The 17,906-nt window shown below is 32.7% G+C and overlaps 1 protein-coding gene across 8 annotated transcripts in view; it reads right to left on the reverse strand.

Moving 5' to 3' along the window:
- Window positions 1–17,906, reverse strand: part of USP34 (ubiquitin specific peptidase 34) — a 226,199-nt gene that overhangs the window by 173,785 nt on the left and 34,508 nt on the right. For all 8 annotated transcript variants that reach the window (XM_063078358.1, XM_063078359.1, XM_063078357.1 and 5 more), the window contains exons 2-5: window positions 14,338–14,425; window positions 7,327–7,747; window positions 1,987–2,037; window positions 1,661–1,810 (exon numbers count right to left, since the gene is read on the reverse strand). In XM_063078358.1, coding sequence (XP_062934428.1) covers window positions 1,661–1,810; window positions 1,987–2,037; window positions 7,327–7,747; window positions 14,338–14,425 — 710 coding nt within the window. The remainder of the gene's footprint in view (window positions 1–1,660; window positions 1,811–1,986; window positions 2,038–7,326; window positions 7,748–14,337; window positions 14,426–17,906) is intronic.

A 17,906-nucleotide genomic window follows, 5' to 3' on the forward strand; every position in this document is an offset into this window, starting at 1 on the left:
ACATTACACTCTCAGAAAAATAAACATAGAATACAGTATTCAAAATAATACATTATTAATTTAAGCAGTATGGCTAATTTTAAATCTAACTTTGGTTTAATGGCCTCAGTTGAGTTGCAAAACAAAGAAAGCTAACAGCCCACCAATTAGCAGTCATAAAAAACCTGAAGAGAAAGATGAAACAGAATCTAAGCCTAAACCTTTTTCTTTAGTAAAGGATAACTTTTAAAGATACAGTAAAATAAAGTCTTTAATAAACTTTCTAGAATACAAGACTTTTAACCAAGAATTAGTAAAATAAATTCAAGAAATAAAGTTTAATCCAGGTTTACTTAATATTCTTGATTAAGCAAACCCTTTGATAAATTTTGTGAATTTTGGATTTCAAAGGTATATGCCTTCTCCAAAATTACCATAATATAAAATTAAAATGTCAACATAGCGTTTTAGTTCACTCAAAAGTTTAGATTTTATTTTTCCTCCCAGAGGAAGCCAAACTTAATAGAACTTCCTACCAAATAAATTCAGTCAGAATAAAAGACTCAGTTAAGTATTTAATAATAGCTAAAATGAATAACAATTATCAAGTGTTACTACAGTGCTTACTATATGTCAAGTGCTTAAAAATCTATCTTCTCATTTTAAACGTTACAACAATCCTCTAAGGTAGAAACCATCGATCATTCCCATTTTACAGATAAAGAAAATAAGGAACAGATTCAGGATTCAAAAACAACTGTGAATTCAAAGTCTACATTATTCCCCTATATGCCACTGTATGTAATATTTTCAACCTATCAGAAATCATAGAATTTTGGAACTAAAAATGACCTTGATACAAATCATTTGTTTCAAATATGAAAACATGCAGGTCCAGATAATGCAATAAATGTAAACAGTGATGCCAATGCTCTTTCCAGTGCAAAGAGATTATCATTAGAAACAATGCAACAAAATATTAAGTTTTTCTTCACCCAATATTTTTGCTTTATATATACTTTGAATATTTCATATTAGTTTGTATTTACAGTAATTCAGTTACACAAGAATTCAGGTTATATTTAACTTTCACTATACCAATTTTTTTTTTAAGATAATGATCAGAACAGTTTATTAAAGGCTGAGTTTTAATATACTGGTAATAAAAATTATTTAACTTTACTTCCATACTTATGCTTCACAGTAACTGATATTCACAACATGTAGAAGAATTAACTTCTTTACAAAGGCAAAAAGAAATGTTACATCTTCATTTGTAATAGAGAGGGAAGTTGAGCACACTGTAGTAGTAGCCCTAGGTTAACCATCATTTAAGCAACCAAAAATCCTAAGCAGTCAAAATTTTCCCAGGACAAAATCCTAGGCAAAAACAGTTAAAAATCAACAAAAGAGTTTTGTGCATAGTCACCCATCTTATATTTTACATAAAAGAAATAATGGCTACATTTACCTATTTTAACTGTAAAAATTCACTAATTTCATTCAAATTCTTATTTAATTATAAAGACCTTAAAAAAGGTTTCTATACTCAATTTTTCAAAATACAATCCAGAAAAAAAATTCTATTGTACATGCAAATCATTCAAAACCTGCCTTTTCTGGACATACTTACACTACTTACATTAGACACAACTTACATTACTTACATAACAATACTTACATTAGACACAACTGTAATAAATGCATGTGCTATAAGAAATGGCAAAGTTTCAGGAGTTCCATATTCAAAGCAATCCTTCATGAGAGAAAGGCCATTTTTCCCACAAAACAAACATACATAACGAAGCAAATGTAATGGTACTTCTACATCCTGCAAAAAAATATATATCATTATTTTTAAAACTTATCAGGAATAATTTTTATTTTATTAACAAAACTGGAAAGAAATGGTCAAACACGAAAATAAACTCAAAAGATATACATGAACAAAAAACCAAAACATAAAATTTTCCATAAACCTTAGAATGAAAAGAGATAAACACTTACATTCATATCACAGAATGCCCCTAATATGTTACTTTCTTGAGTTGATATATCCTAATTTTAAAAAAAAAGTAAATAAAATTAGGTCACAAATACTAAATGACAATCTAAAAATATAAAATTTTCTAAAAGACTGATTTTATAAAAACACAGATTTTGCAACTGCTTCTCACGAACAGTGATATTCCTAACAGAAGCTAATATGAATCAGCTTTAAGGTATATTTTAACCCTACTTCAAAGAAATCATTCTATAGTATGTACTATACATTATCTTGATTTCTTAAACAAAAACTATTTAACTCTCCTTAAAAATTGAGGTAATGCTTATAAACCTACATCATAAACTAGTTAAGTGGTTTTGAAACTATACTCTGGAATTGCCTAGAGGTATATTCAAGAGTTCCACAATGTGCTTTCCATACATAAGATTTATACCACCTGAAAGTACACTCATCCATTGTCGGTGAGTGTGTAAGGTGACATGATCTTTTTGGAAGGCAATGTAGCAATATCTATCAGCACTTTAAATGCACATTCCCTTTGCCCGAACAATTCATCTGCTAGGTATTTACCCTAAGGAATCAGAGAAGTTCTGGAAATAACAATGCTCACTGAAGTTAAATAATTAAATAACTCCAAAATTAGAAACAACTAAATCCATCAATAAAATGGCTAAATAAATGGTGGCATAACCATCCAGAGTCTTATGCAGTGCTTAAAAATAAAGTGTAATGGCATGAGGGATTTTGGGGGAATGATGGAAATACTCTAAAATAGGAATGTGGTGATGGTTATACAACTCTTAACTTGCTAAAAATTTACTAAAAATAAATTGTACACCTTAAACAAGTGATTTTTATAGTATATACGTTATACCTTTAAAAGGTTATTAAAAAAGCTATTAAAAAATAAGGTGGAGGCTGGCCAGTTAGCTCAACTGTTAGCACACAGTGTTGTAACACCAAGGTCAACAGTTCAGACCCCCATATGAGGCAGCCAACAAAAACAAAAACTAAGAAAGGCAGATCCATTTGGACAAGCAAAGAAAGATAATACCTCTTATTACATTTTTTAAAAAACAGAATTTATAACCATGATCTGATGTTCATAATTTTTTGAATGTTTGAAATATCTGAACTAATTTGGTAACAATGGTTTGCTTCTTTTGTTTTGGGGGGTTTTTTTTGGAGAAAAGGAGGTTCAAGGCTTTTTAAAGTTTGTATTTTGTATATTCTGTATTTTTTCAATTTGTCACACTGAAAATGTTGCTTTTATAATCAGAAAACTACATACTTTCTCGAAGAAGCTGCCGAAGGAACCCATCCATACACTGCCATTACCTATTGTGTATCTTTAAGTTCTACTGCTGAAATAAAGTTTGAAAACTGACTGAAAGCAATCACAGAATTCTCACATTTCAAAATAAACAAAAAATGTCCTCAGTGAAAACACTTGTCAAAGTAAGTATACTAACCCTCCTAAACTTGCTCCCAAGCTTCCACTATCAGGGAGTTTTATGTCATTCTCAACAAACCTTTTCATTGTCTTCAAAAAGTCCAGGATTTAAGAATTCCTGTAGTATTGTTAAATACAGAATCAACAACCAAGTGAATCATGCTGGAATATTAGATTAGAGTCAAGATTTCTGGTGCTTAACATGAATGCAGCTAGAAAATCTCCTAATAGAATTCTATACTGTTGTGAAACATGTTACTCTCGGACTTGGTTACACCTATTTTGGCCACTCAGATCACGTGTTTTACCAGTTCATATTTCTACTCTGGATACATGAAGATAGTATCCTGAAGTGTTATTATACTCTCATTTTAAGTAGTATTTAAAGAGTTAACACATATCTGTAGGTACCAACACTAGGAACAATAGTAGGAAGTCTCACTAAAAGCTTAATCAACATTTTTCTTTCAAAAATTCTAATTTTAGGTAATTCCTGAGGGCCTTAAGAAATGCATCAGTGATTTCAAAAGGTTTTTTGAGTCTTTTTTTTTAAATCAAAACCTCATATTTACTAAATGAGATGATGCCATCCTATTTTAAGAAGAAAAAGGAATTTGCTTACTATTTTACGAGAGAAATAAATGAGTAACTATAGATTAAAGTAATTCTTTATGTAATTAAGCAAATGCTGCTCCATGATCAAACCAGGAAGAACTGAAGCTCAGTGGACTACGAATAAAATTCCTGCTTACAAAGAAGTCTGTTTACCAGCCAGCTGCTGTAAATAAATAAATATACAAATAAATAAATAAATAAATGTCAGTGGTGTTGAAATCACCAGACTCGGTTTAGAAATATGTAAATAACAATGTACATATTTAATCTGCCTGATCATACCACTCATATACGAGGGTATTAAAAAAAGAGTCTGTGGAAAAATAGAATTTAAAGATAATACAGGTCCTTTCATGAACTTTTTGAAGACATCTCATATTTAACAGAAATGCAGTGATATCTCTCCTTTCTACAATTTTTATACTCACTTTCATTCTAGTTAGGAAAAACTTACAACGCTAAAGCAATACATATCTCATAGTATTACACAAAATTATTCAGGATAAAGAATGCTACTAGGGGCTGGCCGGTTAGCTCTGTTGGTTAAAGCACAGCCTTATAATACCAAGATCATGGGTTTGAATCCCATACAGGCTGGCTGCCAAAACAAACAAAAAATGCAACTAGCTCCCCTCCAAAAATATTTTTATCCTCAATTAGTATTACTTATTTCCACTTACCAGATAATTTTAAAAATATTATCAGCTTTTATAGGGAGGATAGGAAGGAAAGGGAGAGGTAAGGAGGTGGATAAGGAGGGGCTCCAAGTTCCCCTCTTATTCAGTACTGGCAATGGATGCAATAACACAATGATTAGTTTGAAATATTCAAGAAATAGTGGAGTATAATAATAAAACCTGGATTCTTCTCAAGAAAGTGCTATGCAAACCTAACCAAATCTTTTAATCTCAGTAAGCCAGTTCCCTCTTCCATAAAATAAAGGTGTTGACCACATTTCCAAAATCACAGCTATCAAAATACACGTGAGTTTTGAATCTTTTCCTTCTAAAAGAGTTTTTGCCAAGTTGCGCCTCTTAAAAAAAAAAAAACTAAAAATCAAAATCAAAGGCTATATTGGGAAAGGATGGCACAGCAGTACAAAAGGAAGACTAGATGGACTATCTCCTTAAAGAAAAGTGAGATAAAAATCTCTAGTAAGCTCCACTGCACTGCACATTAAGTACTGGTTTTCTTTAACTGTTTACGTGTACATATACACATATTTATAAATATGTATATATAATTATAATATATATGTATTTGGTTCTAAGACCCTTTGAAACAGTTGACCCTTAATTACATATGGCCACGGGGATAGAAACTAGGAATTTTAGGGTATTTGTCACAGATCAGTGCTAAGATATTAGAAACCTGGGAAACAACTATTACAAACAGCAAGTCAAAGAAGCACATACCTAATTCTGTATAAGGAGGTTCCTCGTTTACTTTAATCTATGGGTGTTTTTTCATTAGAATTTTTCATCAAAGACCTTATGAAATAATTGCTTTCAACCAAGCAGTCACATGGAATGATTATCAAGGACAGTAATAATGAGGCACTTCATTCCAAAAGGAAAAGTATAGATGAGTGTAAACTATGCCTACATTTGGAGATTATCATTTTTGAAAGTCAGAAAGAAAAAAAAAACACTGATGAGCAAATTGACTTTAGGAACATAACAGCAAATATAGTATTATTACTCACAGTTCTATACTGTTAAGAAATTTTTAACTAAAGAAAATTTATTTCTGCATGAATTTCACATACCTAGGTCCCTAACCAAACTACTTTCAGTATCTTTCAAATACCAATTTAAGACATTAAAACACAATTTACATGGTGTTCTTAAGGTTAAATTTTTCAGGTTTACACAATGAATGCCCTTTTTGTTGAAAAAAGATTCTAAGATGGCATATTTTTAGAATGTTTAATATATCTTTTATTGTGTAAGAGATTATTTTAAAAGTTAAAATAATCAGAATATACAGAGCACAATCTGATTTAAAATATTCATATGGAGAATTGTAATAGGGGAAATATCTGCCTCCTGGGTTATGTTTCTAAATAGTCTCAATTCAATGTGAAAATATTCCAGTAAAGGACTATTATTTTTAGATGAAGAAAGAGAAGTTTAGAGAAGTCAGGTACAAACATTACAGAATAGGGAGAAAAGAACCAGACACTAAGTTTTTTAGAAAGCATGTGGTAGATTCTCTAATGGTCACAACTCTTCCCACCCTGGGATGCACAAGAAAGAGAATGTACAAGATATAAGATGAAACTTTACCTCTCCTCACATTTAGAGATAGAATCTACTTCACAACCCCTTTAAACATGAACTGTCCTTGTGAATTACTTCAACCAACAGAATGTGGCAGAATCAGTACTGTGCCCAGAGGATGGACCTTAAGAAAACTTATAGCTTCTGTTTTTACCTTCCTGCAGCACTGCTAAGACTACCATGTAAGGAAACTGGTCTACCCTAGTGGAGAATGAGAAGCCATGTAGAGAAAATATAAGGAATCCCAGACAACAGCCGGCACCAACTGTCAGACACACAAGACCTGGACCTTCCAACCCATCCGACTCTCAAAGTAAATGCAGCTGCATAAAGTGGTGGGCTAAGGAAATGCCCAACCAATCCACAGAAACACAAGAAATAATAAACCGTTTGTTAAGCCACTAATACATTAACACGTAACTCTCTCAATTCCCACTATGTCTACAAAGAATTCCTATTATCTGAGTAAGTCTAAGGTAAGTTTTAGTAAACTCTTGGAAATGCCTGTAAAAATACCACTAATAAAGTCAAACATCTTGACTCACAACAGAAAATAGTATTATTTAAAACCACAAATCACAGATAATTTTTTAAACTTTTTTCTTGATGGAAGGGAATTCCAAAGTCTGTATCCTATGTTTCTTAAGATGAAATTTAAAATTCTATGTGATTCTTTTTCCTCACCATTATTTCTGGACTCAAAATAAGCATAGATCTGTACCAGCAAAATGTTTAGATCACTAACAGTTTGATGTCTATGAGTTCTATTTACAAATCTTCTTTATAAGACTATGCTGAGCAAATTTTCAACACAAATTGCTAGGGAATTGCTCTGGAGAAAACTGCAATGATTTTCGTAACAATAGTGACTTATAAAATCTTCCACCAAAAGTAACTGTCTTCATATGTATTCATAAGTGAGAAACAGACTGCCAAGCTAACTATGACTTGGTATTACTTAAAAATTCACAATACCCATTTTTACATACCTCTATAGTAGGATGAGTATTATGCTTATAAGCAGTATATAAGGGAAACTGAATTTGAAAAATTTTTGCCACACATAGTAAGAGTTTTTCCTTCTCATCTGTACTCCATAAACTAAAAGGATCAGAACTCTTTGAAGATTCCTCCTCAGTCAGATCACAAATTCTTGCAGAGTTTGATTTTTTTTCTATTGATTTTTGTCTTTCTGTACTTCCTTCATTACATTCTCTATCTATATTCAGTGGTTCTTCCGCTTGATTAGTCTCATCTTGCCACGTGGAATCTATGTTAACAGTAGTACAATGTTTACAAAGCTGGTCCCGGAGCACTTGAACTTGGGCAATCACTAAGTTAATAAGTGCACACACTACTTGGTTAAAAATCTCCAAATGCTTATATTCCTTGAAACAGCATAGACATTGCCTACAAGAGAAAAAAAAATTCAATAAATGAATGCTTCCTAGAGAGGCAACAGTTATATTTTCTAATAAGTAATATAAAAAAAAAAAAGTAAGCAAATACTAAAATACTTTTTTCCTCGACGTCAGTTTTTGTTTTTCTCTTTCCTACTGGGGTAGCACCATAATAACTTATAATGATAGCATCACACCAAGAACTGGTACTTTAGCTAGTATCGTCGCCATGTTAGGTTTACTGCTATCATCCTCCATTTTCTGTATGTATTTATCTGCTCTTCTACACAAGGAATTATTTAAGAACAAAAATCACGGCATGTATCTTTGCTTCTCGAATACTAAGTACTCAATATATGTTCATTAAATATTAGGAAACTGGCTATAATAAAATACCTTATTAGTAAAGCTAGGTGATTACTTAACATAAGAGATTTTGTTGTCAACTAATAAAACAGCTACATTTTTAAATTAATAATCTGTTAAAGGCTTCTTTGGAGGGGTGTTTCAACTCTATTTGGCAGATCAAAAGTGTTTAGGAACACCCATACACACTCACACCCATACATGCTTCAAGTCCACTAAAAAAATATATACAGGAAAACAAAGAGTCAGTAAGTATTATACACAAATCCAGTTCTCTTAGACATGTTCAATTAGAAGCACAATGCCTGGCACATTGGGAATAATTAAAAGGGTCTGTTGAATCAATAAGTAAACAATACACACACAAGTACCTGGTTCTAATAACATTTGTATCCATGATGATTGATAGTTAAACAACTATTACTTATAACTCACACCTAATAATATTATCAAAACAAATTAAAACATCTACAGTGTAGTCCAAATAGATCACCAACCCCCTGTATGACCATGCAGAAATAATTTCATTTCTCCATGTGTGATGAATTTGAACTATTGTCACAAATTCTTTGATACCCTTCCATATAAAAGTGAAGCCCAACTTTCCTCCCCTTGAATGTGGACAGGACTCGCTTCTAATGAATAAGAATGTAGCAGAAATGACATGTGTGACATCTGAGACTAGGTCACAGAAGACAGTGCCACTTCTGCCTTACTCTCTTTTGGATCACTCACTCTATGGGAAGCCAGCTATCATGCTGTAAAAACATTCAAGCAGCCTATGGAGGGGTCCACATGAGGAAGAACTGTGGCTTCCCACTAACAACCAGTACTAACTTGACAACCATGTAAAGTCAGCCAATTTGGAAGCAGATCCACCAGCTCCATACTTTTTAGTGCTCCTCTTAGTCATGAAAGGACAGCCAAGGATAACAAAACTTTCATGAAATACCCGTGCCACCAAAAGCAGATAAAAACAAACAGTAAAAAGAAATTCAGAGAAAACAGATAAAAAGCAGGAAGAAATAAAAGGGTTTTAACTGTTAATTTATATCACGAGACATAAGATACTAGATTACTAAAACAAGAATGGAATATTTATAAAAATATAAATTCAGATTACAAAATAGAACACTTTAATGTGTACAAATATATATTATATACCTGTTTGTATACACACTATTTACAATTTAAAAGCCAATTAAAATTATACCAATTTGCAAAATTCAACAGACAATCCAGAAGGTAAAAATGAAATCTCCCATAAAGTAGAACACAGACTGATAATGGAAAGAAAAAGTAAATAATCAATCAAGAAGATACAATATCTGACTAACTAATAATAGTTCCAGGAAGACAGAGTAAAAATTCAGATGTGAGGAAATAATGAAATAAAAGTTTCAGACTGAAAGGCTCACCAAAATACATACCATCATGAAATTTCTGAAGTTGAGGAAGGATAAAGATCCCTATCAGGGAGGATGGTAAAAGTAACAAGGAAAAGCTCAAGAACAAAAATAGCTAATACTTATCCAAAGCAATACTGGAACCTAGAATACAATGGAGCGATACTCCAAAAATTCTGAGAAAAATAATTTTCCACCTAGAATTCTGTATCCAACAAAAACTATCAATAAGCATAAGGGTAAAATAGACATTTTAGGCCTGAAGGCCTAAAAGATACTTGTCTTTGGTGTATCCTTTCCCAGAAAAGATGTCCTCCTACCAAAACAAGAAAGTAAACCAATAAAGATGACAAGATGAAATCCAGGAAACTGGAGATCCAATACAGGAGAAAAGCAAAAGGAATTTCAAGGATGAGCTCTGAAGGGAAGATAGCTGTTTAGTAATCCCAGAGAGCAAACAACAGACTGGAGCAAAAGGACAAAAGCCAAATGAGAATGGGGGAGGGGGAGAAATAATAGCTCACCTAATGACGTATAAGAATGTAAAAATTAGTAGTAAAAAGGACTGGAAAGTTTGGAAAAAATTAGTGATCCACCACAGAAAATTAATCAAATGAAAAGCAAGTCAGTAAATCCCAGGAAACAGAGAATGTACAAAATATAAAATGAATCACAGAACCTTTTCTGGCTCATTAATGGACATGTTTTTACTTTTTATAACTACCCTAAAAACTGATAAACTATATTGAGAGGATGGAGAAGGTAAAAGAATGAAATCATAAAAAAAAAGTTCATAGGTTATACCTAAAATGGATATATGAAGCAACAGCAGTATAATAACAGTATTTCGGAATACAGAGGTTAATATAAAAACCAGTATCTGAAACAGGGAACAAGGGACTTATTTTTTAATTATAGGCTTTTTCATACCAATTGACTTTTAAAACTCTGTATATATTACTTGTATTTATACAGCAATATCATACACACCCTTCCACCATCTGAAGTTATCCTATATACTTCCTAGTTCTACTCCTATAATTTCCAGCCTTATAAGACTTTATTACCCAATGTTTGCCCACCTGAGGAGAATGGGCTTACATTTAAAAACATGCAATGATAAAATTTCTAAATGGTTAGCATAAAATATGTAGATTTAATTAATAAAATTAATGTTAAATAAACATTCATGACGAACCTACATGTCAAAATGAAATTGCCAAGCAGGGTTCTAGAATTCCATCAACAAATATTCCAATGGGTCTAACATCATTTTCCCTAGCTTGGTACTGATGGAAACATGAAAAGACTACTACTCCACAGTATTCAACCTCAGCAAAAATTGTTTTACATATGAGCTAATTTCTGAAAAGTACTGCTTTAAATAGTGCTCAATATTAATATCCCACTGGCCAAACAAATTTCTTCATGCCAAAATAAAAGGCAGGGCCTTAAAGAGTGGAGCACATACATTAACCTACTCAAAAACAATAGTTCCTAAACTATTCTAAAAAACAGTTTATTAAAAAAATGAAAAAATGGGCCGAGTCCGTGGCGCACTCGGGAGAGTGCGGCGCTGGGAGCGCAGCAGTGCTCCCGCCACGGGTTCGGATCCTATATAGGAATGGCCGGTGCACTCACTGGTTGAGTGCCGGTCACAAAAAAGACAAAAAAAAAAAAAAAGAAGAAAGAAGAAAAGTAATAGTTTCAAACATTAAGCACAAATGACAGGAATAAAAGGTACTATTTTTGGTCTAAAAATACAAAGATCTGACAAAACCTCACCCTGGCCAGCATCCAGAGTTCTTACAGGGAAGAAATCCTGAAATAAAGTTAAGAAGTACATAGCTAGGAAATAGTAAAGAGCTTTGCAAGCCTGCTAGGGAACGTGGAATTTACAAGATATAAACCTAAGCCTGTTTTGTAATGAGCTTAAAGCAAGTCATAAAAACTAGCAACACTTCCAACATGATTATGTCCTGTTGTATTGGTGCTTTTGTCATGCACGATATTCTTTTCAAATCCTTATATGCTCTTTCCCCAATTTAAATTCTTCAATTTATTCCATTCTTTTCCTTCCTAATTCTTTGAATTAGTTTTCCTCCTATTCAATTCCCAATCACTGAGGTGATATTAATAAAACAATAAAAAATCTATTAAACCAATATATATAACTAACTTCCCTAACCTTAACAGACAAAATAAAGGAATGGTAGCTACATGACTGCTACACAGCAATTAAAAATGATGACAGATAATATTTGATGACATGGAGAGACTGATCACAGTTAACTGTACATGAAAAATGAGATAATAAAACATATAGTAAAACCATAGTTTTATAAAATTTTAAACTATACTGTTCACAATGTCACACCAAGGTTATACACAAAAAGGTGCCATGTTTTTGGTTTTGGGGTTTTTTTTTTAGCTGTGATTCTGTGCATTTTCCAAAGTTTTGGGGTTTTTTTATAATGAATATATCATTTAAATGAGAAAAAATATAAAGTATTAAAATCTTTGTAATGATTATAAACATTAAACGCTTATCAACAAACTATTTTTTAAAAATATATTCTAGTTAGTACACTAGAAAAATACTTCTTCACCACTGATAATCTATTGATAATCTTATGAAAGCGACTAACAATTTTCTTCTAGGAAACTTATAAATAACATTTTTTATGAAATGTTGTGGGTTTATTAGTGCACTAAGGTCCATTTACGGACTCCCATGAACCATGGCCCCAAGTTAAGAATCCTTTTGTAGATTAACTGTGCTTTATTAATAGCTATTCATCTCCCACAAGAAACACAATCTTAATCTAGGCAACAATATTTTCTGATGCCTTCCATAACAATTTAGGGATGGTGGAGGTGAGGTAGGAGGAGACAGTGGCCAAAGATTGCTACTACAAAGGACTGTGATCCAACTAGATATTTTATTTTCAACTCCTTTCTTCTACCAACATGAACAATAAAGAGTACAATATTCTATTTTTATTACCTCCAAGTAAAAACTATTCATACTCATCAGCATGTGAACAGAATTATACGTTACAAACTGTTTTCCAGCTTGACCTTTCATGCTTTAGCTTATATAACCTTCAATTTCATTTTCAAAAATAAATTTTAATAATTTAATTAAAATAGCTGTTTATTAAATTATTTTATCAAATACAGTGCTAAACACTTTGTTTCCTCATAACCTAATATAGTAGTAGCTTTCATATTATTCTAATTTCACAAATGAGGAAATGAGAGCTTACAAAAGTTAACAAATTTGTCATAACCATCCAGTTCACAGGTGATGAAACAAGACTGGAACCCTTGTCTTTCTGGCTCCAAGGCCACACTCTTAAGCACTGCACTCTAGAGCAGCATGAGTTAAAGCAGAGGCTCTTTAACAGTTTGGGGGCTAACGCTTTGATATTCTGATGAAACCTACAAATTACTGCCTAAAACGGTACATACTGAAATTTCCTTTATAATTTCATTCCCATCCATAGACTGCAGGTTAAAAATTCCTAATACAGGGATAAAGAATATGCGTCTAGAATAAATGTGGACTAAGAATAGAAAAACATAACTCCCATTCCATCTCCACCAATAACTAGTGGTAAAACTTTAGAAAAATCATTTTATTTCTCTGGATTTCATTTTACTCAGTGGCACACCCACAGATCCTGAAATTAGAAGTGTGGTTTTTTTCCTAGTATAACATGTAGTCACCTAGCTGTAGTTAAAACAAATAAATTCAAAATCCTCAGATGCAATATTTCTCAGCAAATCACTTAGATTATTGTTAATTTTAAATTATTAACATATTAGTATTATGAAATATTCATTTATCTATTCCACCCATAATGAAAGGAATAGCAACTAAACTTAGTTGAAAGAAATTCAGCTGGTAACACACGAAAAAGAGACGCCAACGTGCCAGCCAGCTGCCAAAAAAAAAGATGACAATAATAATGGCACACAAATTTTAAGCATTTAAAACCTACAAACTGTTTTGGACCTAATATATCTACCAATTTTATTGACACAGAGAAAGAAAAAAATAGAAGAAAAATGGACACTATTATAGAGCAAATGATATTTAAAATTAAATTATTCTGCTAAACTCCTTACGATCAGCTAGACTGTGTATCTCAGGGCACTCATTTATATGTCACTGCATTTAACATGTTTATTGATCACTGTGCACAATGCTTCAAACATTCTTACCCACAAAAACTTTAGGACTAGTAAGTTTAAAGTGAATAGGAACACAAGTTAGAATTATCAGCCATGACCAGCTAAAACCACACTGAGGAACAGAAATTTGCAAATCTTTATTACAAACTTTGATTATATTAATTATTGTGTTCCCTGAAGTTATTTTTTATTTGCTATATTCTCAATATATGTATTATTTAGAAACCAGTCTAATATACATAACTATTATAAAAAAGGAACAAACAGCAAGTGGCTTCAAATGTCCTGCACAGATTATTTTTTTAAAGAATTAAATTTGTTAAGACTATGGCCATGCCATAAAAATTATTTAATCTCTCCAAAATAATTATGTTTCAGAATTTCAGTCACTCCCACATACCTAAATAATGGAGGGGTAAAGAAAGAAATCAATTTTTATGCTCATGTTTTAAAAACAGGACCATGTTCAACCCCATGAATAGGGAAAAGGTAAGAACTCTGATAAACTGTCATTTAATGACTAAAGGTATTCAATTCAACACCCTAAAAGGAAAATTTTGATGACAAACTATGGCAATTTAAAATACGACTCACAAAGTTAGTCTTCAAAATACCGAAACATGCATACCTCTGTGTCCAGGAATTGATATAAGCAAATATTTTGAGAGTATGTTCCTTTCTGAGCTGCAGTCCATCACCACCTTCTACATCTGATACTAAAATAAAGTAGAAAAAAGTTTTAAAAATGATGAATAAATAATAAACCAACATTAAAACCAATAGTTCAAAATAAAAGCTAGATTTACAAATGCAAACATTTCTGTATTCTTTTGATTTCATCAAAGAAAATAAGTCTTATTTTATTTAATGACTAATTTGAGCTTAAGAACAGATTTTTGACAGACGTAACGGGGTAGACAGGGACACTGCCATTATTCTGGTATTATCTCTCAACTCCAAGTCCACCCTTCTGTTTTGTGATGCTGGGGATGGGATCCTACAAGCTACATTTTTCATTTCCAGCTGGATTCCTGTTAAAATCTCCCTACAGTGCCTACAGGCCTAGAAGATGACTAGAAAGCAGGAGAGACCAAGGACTTGTTAGCTTGCTGTATGGACAGCATTACCCAGCAGCAGCATTCATTCCAGCCTCCAGTTTCTCTTAGCATTAAAAGAACCAGTCTCATGGTACCCCTCTCAAGAGGTACCAGCAGTAGCCAGGCAGCATCCCTTCCTTGAAGTCCTAGCTTCCTTCACAGGGCTCTCATTTAAGTTATTAGATTCTGACAACTCTCCTTCCTGTGTTTTTCCAGCCTTAGGAAAGACTGGCTGCTTCCTGTAGTTATAATCACCATCACTACTTCTGGGTTTCCTCCAGGTTCTCTCTTTGCTCGTTAAACATCTAACATCTGTGTAATTATTTCTCTTTATTAAATCCCCTCTTCACTTTTCCTGACTAGACCCTTATTGTATGGCATTTCACATACACTATGTACAACTCTGTCAGGAATTTCAAGTTAAAACAAGAGAAACTATATAAAGAAAAACACAATTTGGCTATTGGTCCAAATAAGTCTTCTCATGAAAAATGTTTGATTATACAAGATCAGGGGTCATCAAATTTTTCTGCAAAAGTCCAGAAAATAAAAAATTTTAGGCTTTCCAAGCCATACTGTTTCTTTTACAACCATGCAACTCTGCTGTTGTATCATGAAAGCAGCCAGACAATATGTAAACAAATGAACCATACCACGTTATAAAAACAAGCAGCTGACCAAATCTGGCCCATAGGCCACAGCTGCCAATTCCACAGTAGACAAAGGCGAACAAGATAACACAACCCATGGCATTTAAATCTTCACTGTGTCTAGAAGTCATTATTTCTGCATACATCATTGTATTTGTTGAGCACTACATGTGCTAGGTACTAGATATATAATGGTGAATGAGAGAGCAATAGTCCCCACCTCATGGAACTTAGTCTAGTGGTGAAGAGGAAGAACAAAAAGAGATAAATGAATAGATATAAATGTGCACACATATTGTGATAAGTACCAAGAAGAAACCAAGTAGAGTGTTGTGCAGCATATAATACAGGATAACACACCTTAGAATGTGGAATTAGGAAGGCTCTCTGAGGAGGTGATTTTTAAGCAAAGACTGAAAGGTTAAGAAGTCACACATTGAAAAAGAGAGAGATTACATCATTCTAGGCAAAGAAGTTCATGTTTAAAGAGAAGCCACAGGATGATATGGAGAGAGAAGCCAGAATTATCACTGTGCACAGATCCTGAGAACACAAGTTCAGAGAGGAGCAAAAAAATAAATCCCTCTAAGTAAGATGGTTCTGAGGTGGGGGGACTGAATATATAGTTTACATTTTATTTAAATTAAATGATTTTTACCTTTTATTGTGAAGAGTTTTAAACATCAAGTTTGCAGATGAATTAGATACAGATGGAAATTTACACACACACACACACACACACACACACACACACACACACACACACACACACACCATGTTGGCAACTTCTAATCACAGGAATGAAAAAAAACTGTACAACTCACTGAATGTACTGTAAGTACAATATACTACTTGGCTCAGCAGTGAACAATATTTACATTGTCTTATCATAAATACACAACACTGATTCAAAAAAATTTTTTTGAGTCCTTGGTAAGGGTTAAAGAGCTAATCCTCTTCTACAGGAGGAAGTCAATTAAGACCAACAGACCTTCCATAGGAAGAAGTCAACAGCTGAAAATATGTATCAAGAAACAGCAATATAATCTTATTTAGACACAGGCAGGTAAAAGCTCCTGGGGAAAAGTCAGATAAAACACAAAATGATTAAAAATGAGGCTGCTATAAGAGACTGCTGTTTTTTGTTATAAAGCCCTGTAAAACTATTTGACTTTTTAAACAATTCGGAAATATTATTTAATAAAAATTAAAACAAAACACAAAAGAAATAGGTCTCTTTATCTAAAAGTTATTTCTTATGAACAAAATTCATACCATACCTATTTGGTGACTAAAATTAAAGAAAAGTTTAAATCAAACCATTTGTATCCCTAACTCCTGGGACGTCTGGAAGAATACAATATAAGTTAAAAATTTAACTGGCGGGAAGAGACTTTTTTTAAAAAATAAGACAAGACTATTTTTAATAGAGTAATAGGGAAAGAATGCAGACTGAGATGAGTGAAATGAAAAGTACTGTCCAGTAGAAGATTAATGGATTAATAAACCAAATCTCTATGTATCAAAATGTCTAATACCCAAATTCAAAATGATGAATAAAAAAGGCAAGTTGCCAAAGAATACAAACAGTATGATATCATTTAACTTTTAACACAAACACACACAAAAACACTACGTGTTGTTATGAACTCATATACAATTACAGTATAAATACTTACACTATAGTGATACACACCAATGTCAAAAGAGAGGTTACATCGAGGAGAAAAGGACAAAGAGAATAGAGAGATGTGCCTTTAGTTGTGTCAGCCAACTTTTACTTCTTTTTAAAAAGCCAATATAAAATGTTAACATCTATTTAATCTGGCAGGTACGTGTGTATCTTATTTTTAGGGTTTTCCCTATACGTCTGACCTATTTTATTATTAAATACTTCCAGTTAAGTATGCCAGCCTCAACATACCCTTTCGCCTCCACTTCCTCCCATACCCTCACTAAAAGTAGAGGAAAAAATAAAACATAAACCCATAAGGGCAAAAACAAGTAAATTTGGGGAGAAAATTATACCTGACTTAGAAACTACGTTAAGTTGAAAAACCAGCCTGATAGTAGGCAACAGAAAAATCTCAGGAATTGAAAGCACTGAGTGCCTCTGAAAGCAGCTATATAGGTGGTGCTAAAAAAGATAGAAAGTCTTATTAAGAAGTGTTAGACACCTCTTCCATTCTCCTCACCTCCCCATGCATGATTCCCAAAAGACTTAAGTTTTCTCTCTGGAGATGATAAACCACAAAGATGTAGTCTTCAGAAAACCATGCAGCTGAATGCCAAGAGTATCACACTGAAAACATGTAAATATCTCTGTATAGGTATTTCCTACAATATGCCATATAAGCATTCTAGAGAAACTTCATGGTATGCAAAATCTTGCATTAATGAAAAATGATGCTACCAGCAAAACAAGGTTAGAAGCAGACTACTCAAAATCT

This window comes from Cynocephalus volans, chromosome 14, assembly GCF_027409185.1.
Source record: "Cynocephalus volans isolate mCynVol1 chromosome 14, mCynVol1.pri, whole genome shotgun sequence".
In the NCBI taxonomy this organism is placed as follows: Eukaryota; Metazoa; Chordata; class Mammalia; order Dermoptera; family Cynocephalidae; genus Cynocephalus; species Cynocephalus volans.